This window comes from Phyllostomus discolor, chromosome 4 (assembly GCF_004126475.2).
Source record: "Phyllostomus discolor isolate MPI-MPIP mPhyDis1 chromosome 4, mPhyDis1.pri.v3, whole genome shotgun sequence".
In the NCBI taxonomy this organism is placed as follows: domain Eukaryota; kingdom Metazoa; phylum Chordata; class Mammalia; order Chiroptera; family Phyllostomidae; genus Phyllostomus; species Phyllostomus discolor.
The window spans coordinates 21,540,224-21,561,196 of record NC_040906.2 but is presented as its reverse complement, the minus strand read 5'-3'; the positions used below and the strand labels follow the sequence as shown (position 1 = coordinate 21,561,196).

Here is a 20,973-nt window from a genome sequence, read left to right as displayed (position 1 = left end):
GAACAGCATTCAAAGCAACTATAATTGCAGCCTATGTGGCAGCCAAATAAAAGACAAGGATTTTATATTTGGGGAATCACATGTGTGCATTTGTGAGATTATCAAAATGAACAGCTTCAAGGCGTACACATCCTTCAGAAGCTCCGCCACAGGCCCTCTGTCCTTGCTCTAGTAGTAACGCAGACCGTTTTTCTGGCCTCCAGGTACCAGGAACCAGGCGCCAAACTGCACTTTATCAGGTACAGAAAGACAACCCTAATAACATACTAATTCTGACATCTTGTGCTGATTGCCTTTGAGCTGGGTTACAGTTCCATTAGATATTATCTATTTAATGCATGGCATACTATTTCCAGGTAAATCCTCAGGCATTGTCTAATGTAAAGCAAATACGATTTGGGATGGCAGTCTCTTCTAGGATAATCAACTTTCCTTATCCTGCAGATGGGTTTTTCCTAGGTCCTGCCCTGATTCATTAACTTTTGTGTAACATGAGGAATCTTATCTTTTTCTTCAGTGTGATGCTTTTCTCAGAGTTGCCATACACATACCTATTCAGGCTACCAATTAACCTTTTATGATTCCCCAGGGAAAACCTTCACCTGCTGGAGGAGGGGCAAGGCCTTCCCAGAGAGGAACTGGATGAACGAATTGCTCGGGAGGAGTTCAGAAGACCCCGGGAGTCCCTGCTGAACATTTGCACCGAATTCTACAAGCACTGCGGGCCAAGGCTGAAGATCTTGCAAAACCTGGCTGGGGAGCCGCGGGTCACCGCCCTGGAGCTGCTGGATGTGAAGTCCCACATGCGGTACCGCTCTCACTTTCCTGCTCCAGTGTAGATGCAACTCAGGCAGCGTGTCTGGGTTTTGAGGGGGAGGGAGGTCCTGGGATGAGAACCGGGATACTCAGGATGATTGGTTTCCAGTGGCTTGGATGCATATCATGCAAGGCCCTCTGGGAAAATGTATGTTAAGTTCATCAAAAAGGATCTCAGGAGGGACAGGGAGAAAATGTTCTTTAACACAGAAAAGCACAGTCCACATAATTGCTCCTCAAAAAAAGTGCGTAAATGGAAACTTTCATCAACTGAATTCTTGCAAAAGTAGCTTCTTCCAAATACTCTTTGCTACTCAGATGCTAATTTTTCACAAGAATTAAATGTCTTCTCTCTATTATTTTACATGAAAAATGCACTACTACTTTCTGCTCCAAGCCTTGCTCTGCCCTTACACCACCTGGGGACTTAGTAGGGAGCCCTGCAGTGAAGTGAGCACATTGGTTTTTCACTATAATATCATGAGTTCATCTGCATTAGCACAGAAGTGATACTAATCTTAATCTTTATTTTTTTACATTTTTTTGCAAACTTTTAACTCTGAGCCACACTTTGCTTGGGTCTGAGGTCCCCTTCACACAAACAGTGCCATGGTAAAAATTCCGAACTGGATGAGGACAGCTATCATTTCAAACTCTTGCCCCTGATATGGCCACAAGAGGCCCGAGAGCCACATCTCTGTGCTCCCATATGTCATTCTCCTTCTGGAGATGCCGTCTCAGTTGTTACTCAAATTATAAATAAAGTCTGTGTCTGTATTTTCAGATTCCTTAAAGGAACATAATTCCAAAGGATTTCCTATTCAGATTTGCAGTGGTTGTAAAAGGTCATTAAAAGGCCTGGAAAGAGGAAAACTCCATGGGTAACAAATTATTCACCTGGAGAACTGAGTATATCTGTAAAGCTAAAGCTAGAGTTAGGTTCCAGCCATTTAGCAATAACATTACAGTTTGGCAAACACACCAACTTCTGCATTATGGACTTTCTTTTTTTTTTTTATAATTATCCCTTGAAAATTTTAGGAAGGACTAAGTGAGAGAATATGAGGGCCCAAAAATGTATAAAAAACACAGGCTGTTTCTCCTCCAGGCTGCTTTCACACTGTCTGAGTGGTTGACGCACACCCAGAACGCCAGAGCTTCACGTGTGTTCACACTCCCCAATGTGCACTAACGGGGAAGACTTTTACTTCACACTGAGAATCTCAGCTCCTAGCTGGGAAAGGGGAAGAGAGTCTGGAGTGTTAAGATCGGTTGCCATAGCAACCCAGTGCTCCATTCAATCCATCCCCCCTCCTTTCCCACTTATCATGGCTAGCCAATCTAAGTAATTCTGTGACTAGAGCAACACCACATTCTGAGAGTCAGAAAACCACTACTCTCAATGGCCATTTTGTGGGAGAAAGGGGAAAAGATTCCTAGAAGATGGATGAGAGAGAGAGAGAGACAGATTGATCATCATCATGATCATGGGCTAGTAACTGTCCCATAACTTTTCCATCTATATCTATACTACTTAAGGCACTTGGTGGAGGGGAAAGCATGAGTCAGTTAGGCCTCTAGCTCCCTCTAGATGCCAAACCCTATTAAAGGTTAAATGAGCTGTAGTTGTGATTCAGGTTGGTGCCTAGCTCTGAGTTAATAGAGTCCAGTAGATCCTAATGCTGATGCTGGACACTGAGGATGTAAAATAACATCCTGGTCCTCAGCACGATCACAGTCCAATACAAGAGGCACACATAAGAAAATAACTTTAATGCAGTGTGGCAAGTAATGTGTATCACATGTGCATTTACACATTTATCATTGTATAAAGTACTTCCGGCAACTTAGAAAATTACATGATACAAACAGGTAGAACATACACATTAGAGAGCCAGAACAATATAAAAAATTAACAGTTAAATAATTTTGTTTTTGATAAAATTAGCACATGAAATCTGTATGACTTGATTATATGAGGTGCTGTTCCTTCATGAACCATATATTTTACTTTGAGCTTTTGAGTTTCCAAAGCAACAAGGGGGAAATGATAAATTAAAAGTCATAGTGTCAGTAAGATAAAAAAACTAGGTGTTTGGTAAAGCACCACTTTTTAAAATACAAAGAACAAAAAATGTCTCCCAGCCAGTGTTTGTGCACAGGACAGAGTGGTGAGATGTGTGACGTGCCCAACAACGACCCCCAGCGGATGAAGCATCTGCCTCCTTTGGCTGGGTGCCAGGCAGCACTGGGAGTTGGTGTTGTGTCATAATGCAGGTCACCGAGAGCGAACTATCTAGAACCAGGGTATCTCATTCAGAGCACAGTTAGTTCAAGGCCTGGCTCTGTTGCAGGGTAGGCAAAATTTTTACTGCCAGGGAGTAGTAGACTAAATGTCCTCCATTCATGCAATTTCTCACAACAAGCTTTTGATAAAAATGGACCTCCCGTCATCTCTGGCCAAACAGAGCTACCGTATATTGCCAAGTAGGGGCAGATCCATATGCTTTGACCCTACACCAATCAAAGGGCATAATTAAGGTTTTGTCTTATAAATTAAGTGCATATTTGGATATATGCAGAAGTCAGAGATAAATATATAAATTTTGGAATTGTGGGCGTATAGGTCATAAGAATGGATAGTATCACTCAAGAAGAAAGAGTTGATATTTTTCTTAAAAAATGAGATGATATGAAAGACATACTTGCAAGAAATATATGATTTAATTCAAAAAGCCAAGAAGCAGGTGATCTATATTCCTGCATTTGCAGAATATATGGTTAGTTGACTGCAAGGATCTCAGGGAAAATATTCTTTTTTAAAATTTTTTAAAAAGTTTATTTATTTTTAGAGACAGGGTAAGGGAGGGAGAAAGAAAGGGTGAGAAACATCGATGTGTGGCTGCCTCTCATGCACCCTCAAAGGAACTGGCCTGAAACCCAGGCATGTGCCCTAGACTGGGAATCAAACCAACGACCCTTTGGTTTGCAGGCCAGCAGTCAATCCACTGAGGCACATCATCCAGATCAGGAAAAATATTCTTGATTAGATAGAGTCTCTGCCCTAAGAGAATTTACTGCCTCATTTGCCAAACCCAGAGCAGCAGGACAGCAGGGTAGTAAGATCTGTAAAATATTCTCCCCTCCTCTTCCTACCTCTCTCCTACTCTCTCTCTCTCTCCTTTTTTCTCCCTTTCAATGAGAAAATCCCTTTTGTTCTCACTGGAAAAGGAGTGTAAAAATGTGTTTGTTTTATGCTCAAAGCAAATTCATTTAGTAATGTGTCAAGGGATTAGAGAAATCGGCTGATAATTCATAAAGTGACTCAAATTCAGCTTTAAATACTGTTTTCACATTTAAAATAGATAGATAATTTCCCAGCGTTATCTGTAAAATAATGAAAGAAAAGCAACATGGACAGACTCGTAGAGATAGATTCCTATCTGTCACAAAAAATAATCACAAAAGTAAAGAATTCTTTTCTGCATTCTTTTTTTTCATTTGTAAGAAAGAGATAAAAAAAAGCACAGGCTGTTTTAAATGATTTCTTTAAAACATGCACATTCATACACCGTTTCCATGAGGACAGTGTGAGTGTTCAGTCTGGAGAGAGAACAAATAGGAATGAAGAGACAGTAACCGTTTCTTGATAATAAAGGGTTGCCATAGAGAAGATAGATTGAATTTGTGCTTCCAGATGAAGCATAGGAGAAAGAAACCGAAGCAATTTGGGGACATAATATGAGGAGGGTTTTTCACGGTACAGAACTCCAAAGATGGGATGAGCTGCCCTGTGCCATAGTGACTTCACCCGTGGTACTAGCAAGATGGGGCAATCGTAGAGCAATCAAAGAGGTAGTGACACAATGGCTTGGCTGTGATTCCTAAACCAGAGTGCCTGGCAAAGTCTCCTGGGGAGCTCTTTAGCTGTAGATCCTTTCAAGCATTTATCTGTCTCTTAGTAATCAAAAGGAAATTTCTTCTTATTAAAATGTTGTATAGTTAATACATGAGAAAAGGAATGATAGAATATTAGCTCTTTACTAATTCTAATGAATAAATGGATCTATGTAATTAATTATGGCAACTGGCCTCATAAAAAGAGAGACAATGGAGAATCACGTAGCTCCTGATGAAAGTACGCATCACCTGTGAAGGACACCTGCCAGAAAAGCAAAACCTAATCTGATCTAGGCCCTAGATCTTAACTCCAATGGGATTAAATATGGCATCGTGGAATAAATTAAAGACACTATGGAGACTTCATCAGCAGAATACAGAGTGCAGGAAATTCTATAGGACAAACAGCTAATTTCTTCAACAAATAAATTATAAGATGTCAATTAAAAAAGCAGAAGAGAGGGGACCTATAAATTTAAACAACTTAAGAGATATATCATCTAAGTGAAATCTATGGGCCTTATTTTTTCCTTATCTTAAAAAGTTTATTAAAAATACAATAAAGATTAAATCAAAACTTACATAAATAAATAAAAATTAAAATTATGAGATAATGTGCCAGAATGTGCTTAGTTCGGGGACTTGGTGTGTTAGAAAGAGGGTAATTAATTAGTATGATGCTGTGTGGGAAAGTTTTCACTGAGGCGTTTTAAGCTTAGTCTTAAAAACAAAAACATTTCAGGTTGGCAGAAATTGCCCACTCCCTTCTGAAGCTGGCACCCTACGACACCCAGACGATGGAGAGCCGTGGGCTTCGACGCTACATCATGGAGATGCTGCCAATCACCGACTGGACAGCTGAGGCTGTGAGGCCAGCCCTTATCCTCATTCTGAAGAGACTGGATAGAATGTTCAACAAAATTCACAAGATGCCCACTTTGAGGTGAGGAGGCCTCCTAGCCCGCTGTTGATATTGTAATCCTCGAAGTTAGGGTTTGTCTGTTTTTAAGGTGGTAGATCAATCTGGAGTTAAAGGAGTGGCTTGAAGTTTCCCGTTGGAATATGTGCATAGCTAATCAGATATACGAATGCATAAATAGAAGGTTTATATTTTGAAGAAGTAACATATTTTTAAAATATATATATTTATCTTGAAAAATCTATTAATTTCTAAGCTATTATGTTCCTTATCTGACATATGTAAGGAATTTGATGTGTATCCTTCAATTTCTTTTCAAATCAAGCAAGATATGCCTTATAAATAAAACAACTAAGGAGAGAAGAAAAACTAATTTGATATTCCAAATATACTGTATTTAACATTGTATTTTAGGTTTCAAGGTAGAGAAATGTCAAGCTTTATAATAATCAGCCAAGCAGTAGCTTAGAAGATCCTAGGATTGATAACATACCTAATTTTCACCTTCCCACCTAATTCCGGTGGTACTAAATGGGCATTATTACCACTCCATCTCCATTCAGCGGCCTGCAGTGCCCGTTGGTAGCCTTCCTGTGAGCAGAGGCCTCTGACCCAGCCTCCCTGGAGATCGGAGCCCAGTTGGGAAACATAGAGCCATAGTGAGCCAGTAGTTCAATCGAAAAGTGCTAATAAACCTACTAACTTGGAAATTTCAAGTTCGGGTTAGTGAGAGCATTTTCTCACTATCCTTTTCAGTCCTTTTAAACCAAACCCAAAATCAATTCAACTCTTCCCTTAAGCATTTGTAGCTCTTAGTGTTTCAGTTGGTCAGGAATTTTCCAGGTTTTAGTCTGTGCTCTTCTTCATTTACACAGCCATCAAAAATTATTGAATTTATTTGAAAGAATAAATTGGAAGATTTTACTGTAATAATGAGTGGCTTGTTCGTGCCACAGTGATATCCTTTTATGCCATGATGGTGAATGTCCACACATTCTCCGTGGCATGAAAATGTTTGTCTGTAAAGCAACTCCTCTTTGCTTCGGTCCCATTGGGAGATTTGTGCCTATGGGCAAACAGCCAAAGTCTCATAAGTCCTACAGAAGTGTGTTAAATAAATTATTTTTTATTAAATAATTTTGTATCTAAAAACATTAAACATGCCCACAGGCTGATTCATTTGTCATATAACTAAGCCCATTATGAAACTTCATGCTTCCTAAAAGTAGATTTCTCTGTTGATGCTCCGACCTGGTCAATTATAGGCAGTTTTCTTGGGGTGCAGGCTGTGAATTTGGGGTTGCCTCGGATTTAATTTTTTCAGCTGATCTCAATTCAATAAGAGAAATGTTGATTGCACCTGACCTGTGAGTTACTTGGGCATCATGGATGTCAATATATCCCCCTGTATGAACATTTCCATTTTGCCATTACAGAGCTGTCATTTTGGTAGGAAATGTAGGCTTAAAAAAATCATCTCCAGGATAATATTTGAAAACAGTGTTGATAATAGTAAAGCCCAACCTGTTTATTTGGGGGCCACAAGGATGACTCTTATATGACAATTGCAGACTGGATTGCTTTTTATTACTAAAAATCCTATTTATTTAATTGGGTTATATATACCACCTCTATTACCAAAGAAAGCAGCCCAAACACAGCATTTCTTAAGAGGACAAAAAATAGCACTTTTTAAATAGACTAATTTATTCTAATGTGATCGTTTTGGCAGGAGGTAGACCATATAAATTCAATTAGTTAGAGTCTAGCGTGAAAGCTCATGAGATCACCTATAGTCTGCTAAATAGATTTCAGAAATGCAACCTGGGGTTGGAGGAGTTCTATTCGGAGCAATTACCCGCCATGACAGGTTTCCTAAAACGGCAATCTCCTGCCCTTTCTCAGAGTAAAACCAGGGAACTGTGAATGCAACCCATTCATCACCTGTTTTTTTCTTCGATAGATTTTGTCTCATTAGTCGAGTGGGGCAGGAGTGCCCCTGCCACGTTTTCAGTATCCTCTTCCCTTCCCAGTGTGCTCTGTGCTTTGGAACAACATGGGTAAACCGCCTCCCGTGCGAAGCACTTTGTTGTGTCCAGCGCCCATCCTGTCTCAGATGGCGTCAGAATCACTGTCTCGTTCACTCGTTTCGGGGTGTCTCCAGAAGGGAGCCACGCCGCTAATGGCTCCTATATTGTATTCCAGGCGACAGGTTGAGTGGGAGCCTGCCAGCAATTTGATTGAAGGGGTTTGTTTGACACTTCAGAGGCAGCCAATCATATCCTTCCTGCCTCACCTTAGGTCACTGATCAATGTCTGTGTCAATCTGGTGAGTAGCCAAGTGGCAATCTTATGAAATTTTGCAAAATTTAACTCTGCTATTGACTTCTCTGAATTGAAGATTTACAGGTCAACCACTTTGTGCCCCTACCTACCCATGAAAACAGACGGCTCAGGTGACACTGAAAATAGTGAGGTACATTTCAAGGTGGTGCGTGGGGAGATCCAGGGGCCCATCCCTGCACAGACGGGATTTTGGAGTGCTGCTTCCCACGCACTACTCTGACAATCCACCTCTTCAAGTTGCGCTGAGAGCTGAGGGCTGCCAGTTGGAGAGTGGGGTGGCGCAGACTAGGGGACTGCGCAATTGGCTAGAGGTCGAGGTAGTCTGGGGTGGGGGAGTTTAAAATGAAAAGAGGATTTTTTTTCATTTTTAGTGCAAAATGACACTATGAGTTGGCCAGTCTAGGATTTACGTGAAGAAAAACAAATTTTCTATGATTTACGTAATATCTAGAGTCTGGTCCTGACAAGGTTTTGTACGATGTGGAAACCATGGTAGAGCATTTCATTGAGTGTGATCTGCTGCTTACCTAGTCCAGCAACAAACCTTAGCTGGAATGCCTAGTGCAAGTAGAACTGTTGCCATCCTCATTATTGTCAGTATTTTTGCTCCATCCAAAAATGTTGACTGTGTTCCTTTGAATCCACGAGTAAGTATGTGCAGTCTCCTAATTAGAATAGTTTTTGGCCCATCTCTCATTATTTACGTAGTTAGTTGTAGACAACATTCTACAAAACCTTGGCTGAATCCAGTGTAACATTTGATCTGACTCCAGACATTACACACCTTCAGAAGAAGGCAACAGAACATATTGAAAGTAACATGCCCAACCTTCAAATTATTATTTTTATTATTATTATTACCATTATTATTAAATGAGACTTCCTTACAATGGTTGCATGAAATTGCAATAGTCAAGGCTGGTCATGTGCTCTGTTTGTATTTCAGGTGATGGGAGTGGTAGGACCCTCCAGTGTTGCTGATGGATTACCCCTTCTTCATCTCAGCCCTTATCTCTCACCACCTCTGCCCTTCAGCACAGCTGTTGTCCGGCTTGTAGCATTGCAGATACAGGTGTGACTGCCTTACCTGTTTGTCACGCTCATTAAGTTGCTGGCTGAGGCACCAGATCATGGTGCTCTCTCTTTGTGTTCTGCAAAGGCTGGGCAAAACCTGTGAAACAGAAGTGTGAACATCTCCAAACTTTGGAGCTTCAGCCCTGAGCTCCGCCCTGAGTTGTGCTGCTATAATTCTTCTTGAGATCCCAAAAATAGCAGAGTCATGTAATCCTGCCACGACCTCGGGCACCATGTCGGTCATCTGAAATGTTGCAGATATCTTAGGAAAATAATGGCTCACAGATAATCAGAGCACAATTATTAATTAAAAGAGACAGTAATGTTCGAAGTCTGGTTTTAAATCATTTGTAGAAAGAATTGCAATATAAAATTCTTTCAAATGTTATTACTAGACTTTGAATATTTTATTTTTATTTAATGATTGTGGATTTAGTATTGTGAGCACTTTGTTTAATTCTTCCACTTATTTTATTTCTTAAAATTAAAATAATCATTCCCAAGGCAAAATGTGCAGAAGGCAAATTCCCCTGCCTGTTTCTGTGTATTACCTAGTTTTAGGGAGTGATAAATCATCAGAAAACTCTGTAACCAATGGCACATATACAACTGATATAAATGGATAACTGACCCCTCCACTTTCTGACAGCCACACTTGGTGGTCCATCATCCAGAGAATGGGAAGATGATAGAAAAGAACTTAAGCGAGGACTGTGGCTGCCATGCAGAAGGGAAACAATGATGTCCCTAAAGCAATACACTTTAATAACTTGGGTACAGAGATCATTTCTTTCTTTCTGTATTGCTTACTGCTGTCTGGCGTGGAGAAGGCCTTATGCAGGGGTCAAAGGACTTTTAAATAACTTCCCATTGGAACAGGTGTCAAGTTCTCATTTTCTTCCTTTCCTTTTGTCACTCAAATATTTATTGGTGGTCCCATGGAGAAAATTAATGGGGACCTGTGGTTGTTTTGTACCAGACCATACTTTTTCAGTTTTTAAGATGCTACTGGTTTTTAGGTATATAGCTCTCAATCATGTCACGCATATAATGGTAAAGTATCAGTTTTGAGTGAATCCTGTATGCTGCACAGAAGACAATTGAACTCATAGTTTACAGGCGCAACCGGCAGGGAGTCACGGTCTCCGTCCTGCTGTGTTAAAACAAATGTACTGAATGGGTGCGGGGTCAATTAATCTCTTTTTCTATTATTGCTGCACAGGCTTTAAAAGAAGATTTCCCTTTAAGCCATGTGATCTCCCCATTCACCAATCAAGAGCGAAGGGAGGGGATGCTTTTAAATCTGCTCATCCCATTTGTGCTCACAGTAGGATCTGGAAGCAAAGGTCTGATTAATTTAACTAAAGGAAATTTATCATTATGGTTTTGTTTTCTTAAGCGCCAGGTTTTTATTTCTCTTTCTTTTTCCCACAAAGGCCATCACTGAAGTCCATCTGAATGATTTAAACAGGGTTACCTTAGGAAATATACTTTTTTTTTTTTTCACTTTAGCTACCCTGGGTCAAGAGTTTTTCTGCTCAACTTCTTTGGAGATATATTGTATTTAAAGTCATTTCAGTACAGCAAAAATCAGGAGACTGTTGTTTCCATTAAGAAAGCGGTATTAATTGAAGTACAGTATAATGTGAATGACCAGGTGCATGGACTTTATAACCTACTGCCATTGGGTTTAGCATAATCTTGCCACTGCCATTAAATTCCAACATATTTTCATTGCTCTTCTTTCTTGGGGGATTTTTCTTTTAAGCGAATTTATATCAAATGTAAAAACTGTATATCATGAGTATTTGAGCAAAAAAAAAAGGAGATTGAAATGGTAAGGAGGATATTTGGCTGAGAAACACAGTCCTTGGGTGCTGACTGTGGAGAAGACAGAACCAGGAACACTGTTACTGTCCATAGGAGAAGCTGTCCTTTGTGGGGAAACGCCTGAGCTCCTAGTTTGGAATTGGAAAGAGAGCTGAATTTTTCTGTGTCGGATGTGGAAAGTCTACCTGGTGACTTGCTCTTCTTTCCGCCTCCCTTTTCCCAACTCTGTCCCTCAGACAGCCCGTGGCTGGAGCAGCCGGAGGTGCAGCTGTTACTGCAGACAGTCATTAATGTGCTCCTGCCTCCGCGGATCATCAGCACGTCCAGGAGCAAGAACTTCATGCTGGAGAGCTCCCCCGCCCACTGCTCCACCCCGGGGGATGCAGGGAAAGATTTGCGCAGGGAAGGGCTGGCAGAGTCCACCAGCCAAGCAGCGTACTTGGGTGGGTACTTTTCCCTTCTTTTTCTCTCTCTCTGTAGACAAAAACACATACGTGTATGTATATCTATGCATGCATGTGTATATATATAAATATATGTACATACTTATTTAGTTATGTTTCACTTTGACTCAAAAATATTTTAAGAGACCCCAATCAAGAAAGTATTTAAAGAATCCACTTGAACAAGTAAGAAGCATCACCCTTGCAAAAGAGTCTGGTTTCCCTCAATAAACCTTTGCCAAAGAACAAAGGAGGTTCATATCTGTGCTGCCTAGATTACTCGGTAATTTTGCTGAGAGTGTCTGGGCCTGTCAGGAAGGCATCTGCAGCAAGAATTCCTCCTCGCTGACTAAGTGTGAGATCACTGTTGAGGGTATCATCGGTGGCTGTTATCAGATCTCGGCCAGGTTAGTGTACCAGGGCACTGCGTGGCACAGCTCCGGGGTATACTGACTGTCATCTCTTCAAATGGAGCCCCGGGGCTGGGCAGTCCACATTCTGTGCAGCAGGATCTGTGGCCTTGCCCTGGTCAGTGTGGCTCAGTTGGTTGGAACATTATCTTGTAAACCTAAAGGTTGCAGGTTTGATTCCCGGTCCGGGCACATACCTAGGTTGTGGGTTTGGTCCCTGGTCTGGGTGCATATGAGAGGCAGCTGAGCATTGTTTCTCACCCTCTTTCTCTCTCCCTTCCTCTCTCTCTCAGATCAATAAGCATGTCCTCAAGTGAGGATAAACAAACAAACAAACAAACAAAAGACATGGTCTTAAAATATATTATGCCCCCTACTAGTTATTTCTCTTTCCTTATCATCTTAAATCTCCATCTTGATCTTCACTCTGGTGAGGCCGGTCATCTTGTTCTCCCGGAAGCTTGCCAGTTCCCTTCCCCTCCACTCCTCCTTCCCTGGTACCCTGTCCCTGCCTTTAACTTGCTCCTGACCCATGCAACACTGGAAGGCCACTGCTTGGCCCTGAACAAACTAAGCTGCAGCACTGATAATAAGGAACATGCCAGCAGGACAGCTCAAAAGGGGGAAGTTGAGAACATCTTGCCTGACATTTTTCAATTCATCAAAGCAGATCTCGGTGGGGAGTAGAAGATGAACACCTACACACTTGTGAAAACGGGTCCTTTGTGGTTGGGGTGTGTGAGGTGTTTGGGCGGCTTTGGAAAATCATGTGATTGACAATGAGAATGAAAAAGGGAGAAAAAAATAATCCTGGCTAACGTAGCTCAGTGGATTGAGCACGGGCTGCGAACCAAAGCATCGCAGGTTCAATTCCCAGTCAGGGCACATGCCTGGGTTGCAGGCCAAGGCCCCCAGAAACCACACATTGATGTTTCTCTCTCTCTCTCTTTCTCCCTCCCTTCCCTCTCTAAAAATAAATAAATAAAATCTTCAAAAAAAAGAAAAAGGGAGAAAAAAGAAACGCAGATGCGTGTGCACAGGACCCACCCACCTGGGGCTTGGTTGCCAGGGGCATGAGAATATAGGGTTCAAATAAAATCTAGACTACGGGACAAAGCCCTTTGTGAGGTTTGGGACTGTACAGAGGGTGATGGAGAAAGAGGGCTTCACATGTAAAGACAAGGATAGGAGAAAACACTTAAGTGACTATTTTTAGTTCTCTCCACTTTCTGCCGTTTTAATAAAAGCTATTCCTTTGGTCACTCAGCCAAGCTACTGGAGCTCTATTTTAAATTTATTTTTACGTTTATTTTGAGCATTCCTGTGTGCCCAGCAGTGTTTTCTATTCTTTACATTATATCATCAAATTGTACCCTCGTAATGATTGTAAGAATTAGATATGTCATGTTAGGAGTGAAGAGGCTAAAGCCCCGAAAGGTTGAGTGACGGGCATATCAACATTTCCAATCCGAGCCATCCAGCAACAGAGTTCCTGCTCCGAGCCCTTTGCTGCTCTGTTTCTGTGCCAAGCTGACGGGGGTGAGGGTGCAAGTGGAGCGGCAGAAACCCACGGAAGGCCAGCGGGCGCAGAGCAGTAGAAGTGTCACCAGGATCTGGGTAGGGAAAGAGGAGTGCTGCTTTTTGTTCATTTGTTTGTTTAGCTGAGGGAGAGGAATTGGAGATGGGTGGCTTCTATAAAAAGTGAAATTTTCACCCTGGCTGGCGTAGCTCAGTGGATTGAGCTCGGGCTGCAAACCAAAGCATCGCAGGTTCGATTCCCAGTCAGGGCACATGCCTGGGTTGCAGGCCATGACCCCCAGCAACCGCACACTGATGTTTCTCTCTCTCTCACTCTTTCTCCCTCCCTTCCTTCTCTAAAATTAATAAATTTTTAAAAAGCAAGATTTTCAGGAGAGAGATAGGTAAAAGAGAATCTTGCAGCATCTCTCTCTGTGTTATACGACATGGTTTTCTCCTGAAAAGGCCCTAAATAGATGGTAAAGGCATGTGTGACTCCTGAGGGCTTTAGGGAGTTGGTCTCTGAGTGTCTTTTAGTTGCTGAGACGGGCTTCCAGGCACGATCAAGAAGGCCTGGGTCCCCGTGTCTGCCCATGGCAGACTCTGTGGGGGGAGCTGGTGGCAGAGCAAGCTCCCACTGATCTGACATCTTTACAACTTTCTGTTGGTCCTGACACACCGTTTGGGAATTCTGCTTTCTGAAAAAAAATATAGATTGTAATAGGGCTGCCAGAATCTGGGAGGAAAGAGATAACATGAAAGAAATCCATCAGGGCCCAGTAGTAGTAGGTGTGGTGTGCAGCCTGGAAGGACATACTCAAACACACCTACGGGTACCTCTGGGGAGCAGTTCAGGGTGGAGACCGGGAGAGATCTGAGAAGGGAAAGGACTTTTTTTTAAAAAATTAACTTTGTGCATTTCTACCTCATTTAATTTTACTTTTCATAACAAGAATATATTATTTCTATGCTTAAAAGAGAAATATTTTAAAACACTCATGTTTTAGTTTAGGATGTGGCTGATATGCTGGTATCACCATAAAGGCACTATGATAAAACGTTTGGAAAGCAAACTATTAGCCACACGTCATGTTTATAACACATTTTCCTTTCAATTCTATGAACTGGTTTGCAGTGTGTTTTCAAAAATAGTAGTCAAATGCACCTAGGAAAGATATTTGTGCCCTCCGATTCAGAATCAGAACATGTCTACCATACAAATTTTCCTGCCAGAACACTCTCACTGAGGAGTCAGTGTAAGTTTTTGGAACAAATAGAGAGAGTTTCGAAATTTAGAAATGTTTTGATGCACCAAGGGCTGTGGGTGTGGGCCGCTGGGTGTGGGCAGGGGTCCTCGAAACATAAGACGGCAGGCTCATTCTTCTCTCTTCCTGCTGTGAAGCTCTGAAGGTGATTCTCGTCTGCTTTGAGAGGCAGCTGGGGAGCCAGTGGTACTGGCTGAGCCTCCAGGTGAAGGAGATGGCCCTGCGGAAGGTGGGGGGCCTGGCCCTGTGGGACTTCCTGGACTTCATCGTGCGGACCCGGATCCCCATCTTCGTGCTCTTGCGCCCGTTCATCCAATGCAAGGTGTGCTGCGTGTTCTCCTTCTAGAAGTGCAAGCCCCACGCACGCGCTGCTGTCCAGGTTCAGGCAGGATCACAGCTGCGGTGTTCACAGAGCTCGCTGTAGCTACTGAGTGGGAACTGTTAATATGATGCGTGATGAGGACACAGCTCAAAAATGTAACACCCAGGATAAAATTTCATGTTAGAAGCGGCTTCACAGCTCCAAGTCTATAGAACTTCCCCTTGTCCCCACTCATCACCCCTCCCCAAAAAAGGACCAACCCAATGGAGTGATCTGGAGAATGTTCTTTCTTTAGTGACTTGAGTGAGATCTGATGTAAAATAAACATAAGAGAGATGGGATAGTTAATGCATCTCATGATTTTCTTCTGAGGCACTCGGTGTTCTATTTCATGGTGTTCTTTTATTCTATTTTTTTTCTTTTACTCTTTTCATGCCCGATTTCCTGTGGCAGTGATTCAAACCAATGCATTGATTAAGCACTTCCTGTATAAAGAACTATTTTAAAAGCTTCTTATGGATTACCCTATTTAATTCTCACAACCAACTATCAGATAGATACAATAATTAGCCCACTTTACAGGTGGGGAAACTGAGGACCTGAGAACCTCTGTCTTCCTTTCAGCTTCTGGCCCAACCAGCAGAGAATCATGAGGAGCTGTCTGCCCGGCAACACATCGCTGACCAGCTGGAGCGGCGCTTCATCCCACGCCCTCTGTGTAAGAGCTCCCTCATCGCCGAGTTCAACAACGAGCTAAAAATTCTAAAGGAGGCAGTTCACAGTGGGTCAGGTGAGTGTGTACGGTGTTTACTTAATTTGTTTGACTAACAGCACTCACAGTTTACAGAGAATGCCGCTGTTCTGGTCGCTGTTGTTTTTGGAACCATGCACGGACTAGCCATTTCAGTCCACCGATAGATTTGACCATGTGATCATTGTCAACAGCAAAAAAGACTCAAGGGGGGGGATTATGGGAGTTTAATTTAACTTCCTTTAAAACATTTTTGGAATCTTCATTTCAGTAGTTATGCTCTTTCTTGAATATTTAACTGGAAAAAAGTATTTTAAAATATTGTCTTCATTTCCTTTTTGCAAAGGAGAAGGGGGCCTTGCATTCATTGAGCATCTATTCTATGGTAGATTTTTTTTATTGGCATTATTTCATGTAATACACATAAATACCTGCAGGGTGCATAATTCAGTCCACTAATAGTGTGAGGAAACAGACTCAACAGAGGATTAAATAATTTATGTGACAGTGACAACAGGGAGGGGACTTAAAACAAGGTCTGTATGGTTGATTATAAAGCCTTCAACTTTTCACAAATTGGAGAGAGAGAGAGGGTTAAATCAGGACTGGCAGACTAGGAGATACTTTCTTTACAGTATTCAAAAGATTTTCTTTGGGAACACGTTGTTTACTTTTTAGGTAATATAAAGTAATGTTGCTTTTTAAATAATGAGTAACAGCATATTGCCAAGGAAGGAAAATAAGTCATCTGCCATTAGGGGGCAGTCATTATCCATGAGTAGAATATTACATGCATGGCTTTTCCCTTTTATCTCTGCTTGCAAAGTATTAGAGACAAAAATTTTGACAAATACAATCTTGGTGAAATTTTCAGAGACATTCAAATATTCTGCTTTATAATAAAATAATCTGACATAGAATCTAAGGGATGTCTTATAAATTATAATCTCCTTAGAAAAGAATGAGAGAACAGTTTTTGATTATTCTGATTTTGATGGCGAAGTTTCTATCAGACAATGCATTACTTCTATATGCTTGTGTCAGGTGAGATTTATTTCTAGTAAAATCTGGCAAGTAGGGAGCTACGTTTCATGTCAAAATGAATTTGCATTCTACCAGCCTCAGAAAATGAAATTGAAAAGCAATGAGAGAGGAAACAATGTCAAAGCATTTTACGTTGTTAGAAATTTCATGGTCCCATAAGGAAACCAATCAGTTTACAAGTATATCATTGGCCAATTTTTATTTTTTCCTTTTTTGAAAAAAAAAACATTCTCACTTCCATTCTCTACTTTGTCTTAAAGATCATCTGTCGGGAACACACTGTTTAACTGACCGTTCTTTAAAAATGCAAGGGTCAGGGAGGAGTTTGAGGCAAACACGTGTTCTCAAAATCCTCACCGTGGATATCCTTTGGTCTCTGCTCCCCGTAGCCTACCAAGGGAAGACGTCCATCAGTACCGTGGGCACCTCCACCTCCGCTTACCGCCTGAGCCTGGCCACCATGTCCCGCTCCAACACAGGCACCGGCACCGTCTGGGAGCAGGACAGTGAGCCCTCCCAGCAGGCTTCGCAGGACACCCTGAGTCGGACTGATGAGGAGGATGAGGAAAGTAGGTCACCCCACAGAATCCAGCAGGTGGGGGGCAGGCCGTGTGACACAGCTTGGCCATGCGGAGGAGGGGGGACTGGGAAGAGCTTCTGCCTTTCCAGCCCTTCCCAGTTCTGATCCCCTGGCCATTTTTACAAAAAGGATTTCAGATGGAATTGTGGCTGATTCCAAGATTCCCACAGCCTCCTGTTCTCCTATAAATTTCTTGAAATCCTTGGTCTTTTGGGAAGAATTCTGGCCAAAAGTAAATATTTGCTTTGAGCTTAAATGCTCAATCTTTTCCACGCTCATTTGAATTGTGCTCAAATAATGAAGGGAAACAGCTTCCCCTTTCTCCTGGCCATTGTGCTTAGTGGGTTGATCCCTTTACGTGATCCCATTGGACAAGGAAAAACGAGGACTCACAAGAGACCAGCTGGCTATACTATCCAGAACATGAACCAGCAGCCTGTCCCGAAGGAACATGACCCAGGTTTGGGTTAAGTGTGCCCCAGTGACGGGAGCAGGTGGGGAGCCTCAAATGCGTGTGCTTAAGACTTGGTGTTATGAAATGAGGGAGCTTAGGAGGAATAGATTTTTTCATTTTTATTTTATTTTATTTTATTTTACATTCAATATTATTCTGTGTTAGTTTCAGATGTACAGCAAAGTGAGTAGGAGCAGGCTTTAAAAAGTAAAAGGTGAACGGTTCCATTAAATACCACTGTTATTTAATGTTTTAAAAATATTTCATTATCTTCCAAGTGTGTTTTAAATGCAGTCTGATGTAATATTTATAGCAAAGTGTCCTGTCAATGCCTTAGGAATCAAAACCAGGTGAAGGCATTAAACAAAAACATTAAAATAAAATAATAAAGTAAACTTCTTGACATAGATAACAGCATGGTGATCACCAGAGGTAAAGGGAGGTGGGAGGAGGTAGACGTGGGAACAGCGGGGATAAATAATGATGGAAGGAGACTTGACTTGGGGTGGTGAACACACACACACACACACACAATGAAAGCCACATCTAAATCTTCACTCAGAGTCCCTTCATATGAAACAAAAGGCCCACTATGAACTAAATTAGAGGAAAAGGGAGTTGAGGTTAGAATTTTAATTAACTGAGATGAATGCAAGTGTTTTCATACCGTACTACAGTTGGATGTGTAAGAGAGGGAAAGAAATAAATGCTTTTTCAAAACACACGCCAACAATGTCAGCGGACTTAGTTTCGGGGTTGGCCAGCTAACATAGTGATGATGATCATGCTGTTCTGCACCCAGCCTGCAGACGTACTTGTTTCCAAATCCCCCAGGTCATGGCTGATGGAAGTACCCCTAAAATTATAATTAGGGGGATTTTGAAAAATCTTGAGAAAAACAAGAAAACAAAGTGAGAGAGCTGAGGACCAGCAGTTTGAATATTTGTTAAGTCCCTAGAAATAGTTAAGAGCTTAAAGTAATAACTGTTTTTCTTTAATGCGTGAAGTACTCTCTCCGCAGCTTTTTTTTAAATGATGGAAAATGATACAACTTATCAGTAGTAGAGCCGAATATACTTTTCAGGTAAATGTATGAACAAGTAGATGACCTAGGCACTAGGAAGGAACTGGGGGGAAAAGTAGAGAAGATGTAAACAGAGATGCATTGACCAAATGCCAACACTCATACACTGACGAGCATGCATTGTTTTGCTAATAATTCTGCTCTCAGACATCACGAAACCATCCCCACGAAAACAGGGTTGCTGACAAATGTTGTAGTGTGGTTGTGATGTGGGTGTGTATTCATTTAGATGAGGTGGGCTGTGAAAACCAGATGGTTGACTGCTTTGAATTAAATTATTTTCCTATTTAATTTCCAAACCTGTATTAAGACACAGCAGAATCAAGATGAGGAACAATAAAGTATGAGGAAGAGATGTATTCTGCCATTTAAGATTTTAGAGGTCTTGTAGAGGGGACAACAGGTGTTTTCTATAAAGAACATGGAGCAAAAGAGTGACTGGAAGGCAGCACGCGACTCATCACTGGACAAATGTTGAGGGAGTGTTAAGTGATCCAGGTGTGTGAAAAGGAGGGAGGTGGGAGGAGGGAATCAGTGAGATCTGGAAAGGTCTTTGAATAGCTTACTCTACCTCACCACATTCTGCATGACTTTTAAGGTGCATTTACTTGTTTACTTCTCTGTACAGTCACCTAAAAACAAAATGCCATTCAGTGACAAAAAGCAACTTCAAGACAGTCATTATATGGAGAATTAAACTTTCTGGCACTTTCCATATTCATTGTCTTGTTTTGAAGTAAGTTTCATTAGAAATATAACCACTTGGAGTATTTCAAATAAGTGATGGCAGATGAGCTTAGATGGTAGCAAAGTTCACCAAAACCCCACGTTGAACAAAGCGTGTTCGCCATTCAGTGGCAAACTACATAGCTGACTTAGAACGAGGTCACTCTGTCACAAATACTGTGCTGCAGTTAAATTTCATATGGATTTGAATATATTAATTTCTGCTTTTTTAAAGGTATTTTTAAAAGATTTTATTTATTTATTTTTAGAGAGGGAAGGGAGGGAGAGAGAGAGAGAGAAACATCAATGTGCGGTTGCTGGGGGCCATGGCCTGCAACCCAGGCATGTGCCCTGACTGGGAATCGAACCTGCGATGCTTTGGTTTGCAGCCCGTGCTCAATCCACTAAGCTACACCAGCCAGGGCTAATTTCTGCTTTTACAGAGAAAGCAAGACTACAAGCCTAAAACTTAACATTTAGGTTAAAATAAACACTTATTTATGAACTTTCAGGTTTTCAAAAATGTTTTCCCAGAAATATCTGCGGCAGTCTAAAAATCATTTAATGTACTGAATGTAGTGTTTGAATGTTAAAGAAAAGTACTTGACTTTTTCAATGACAAGTGCCTTATTGAACTACTCCTGGAGTGTTCAAAATATTAGCCCAGCTTTTCCGAAGCTGAGAAATTGCAGATGTCTCTTGACTTTCACAAATACTCTTGTAAAAATGGACAAGAAGTTCGTATTTATTTCAGGAAGGCTGTTCAAAAGTGGGAGATGTGTGGATGCGAAGAATTATTATTTGTCCCTTTGTACAAATTAAAAACTAACAACCTAAAGGTCTTTCTTTCAAGAAGGAGATACTTTCACGGAGCTTGATTGCCAAAGCCGCTGTTTTCATCATCCAAATGCAGTAAGCAGGGGCTCTAACTCGCAGTTCTATTTACATTCATTCCCAAGGCAACGATGTGCAGTAACTCTAGGGGCTGAGCTGTTAAAGTCTCAGTTTTTTATGCAAATAGGGGAAATGTTTCTTGAGACCCCCAGGTCTTAGTTTTGAATCTGTGCCAAGGAACAAATGATAATTTAGCTTTAGAGACTGCCCTAAGGTTGTATCCGAGCCAAGGAGGGAACCCACGTACAAATTTGGTTCCTGTTTTCTGATCAGTGTCATGGCTTTATAACACTCCCGTCTTCTGCCCCTTTCAGATGACTCTGTAAGCATGCCCAGTGTGGTAAGTGAACAAGAAGCTTACCTCCTGAGTGCCGTTGGAAGGAGGAGGTTCTCCAGCCACGTCTCTAGCGCGTCTGCACCTCAGGCTGAGGTGGGCATGTTACCTAGCCAAAGGTAAAGAGCCATGGATATCTTCTGCTCTGACTTTGGGGGACAGGTAGTCTAAAAAAATCCACTCCTGTTATTCTGAAAAGGCTGAAGGAGAAGCAAACAATCAATGTTTTTAAGTAGACCATTCAACAAAGGACTTTCTGACCA

At 41.5% G+C, this 20,973-nt stretch overlaps 1 protein-coding gene across 6 annotated transcripts in view; it reads left to right on the top strand.

Annotated features, from left to right (window-relative positions):
• UNC80 (unc-80 homolog, NALCN channel complex subunit) overlaps positions 1-20,973 on the top strand; it is a 186,976-nt gene that overhangs the window by 149,953 nt on the left and 16,050 nt on the right. For all 6 annotated transcript variants that reach the window (XM_036022913.1, XM_036022916.1, XM_036022912.1 and 3 more), the window contains 11 exons: positions 204-239; positions 590-808; positions 5,459-5,659; positions 7,841-7,964; positions 8,928-9,053; positions 10,278-10,401; positions 11,122-11,328; positions 14,659-14,843; positions 15,468-15,633; positions 17,028-17,207; positions 20,691-20,829. In XM_036022913.1, coding sequence (XP_035878806.1) covers positions 204-239; positions 590-808; positions 5,459-5,659; positions 7,841-7,964; positions 8,928-9,053; positions 10,278-10,401; positions 11,122-11,328; positions 14,659-14,843; positions 15,468-15,633; positions 17,028-17,207; positions 20,691-20,829 — 1,707 coding nt within the window. The remainder of the gene's footprint in view (positions 1-203; positions 240-589; positions 809-5,458; positions 5,660-7,840; positions 7,965-8,927; positions 9,054-10,277; positions 10,402-11,121; positions 11,329-14,658; positions 14,844-15,467; positions 15,634-17,027; positions 17,208-20,690; positions 20,830-20,973) is intronic.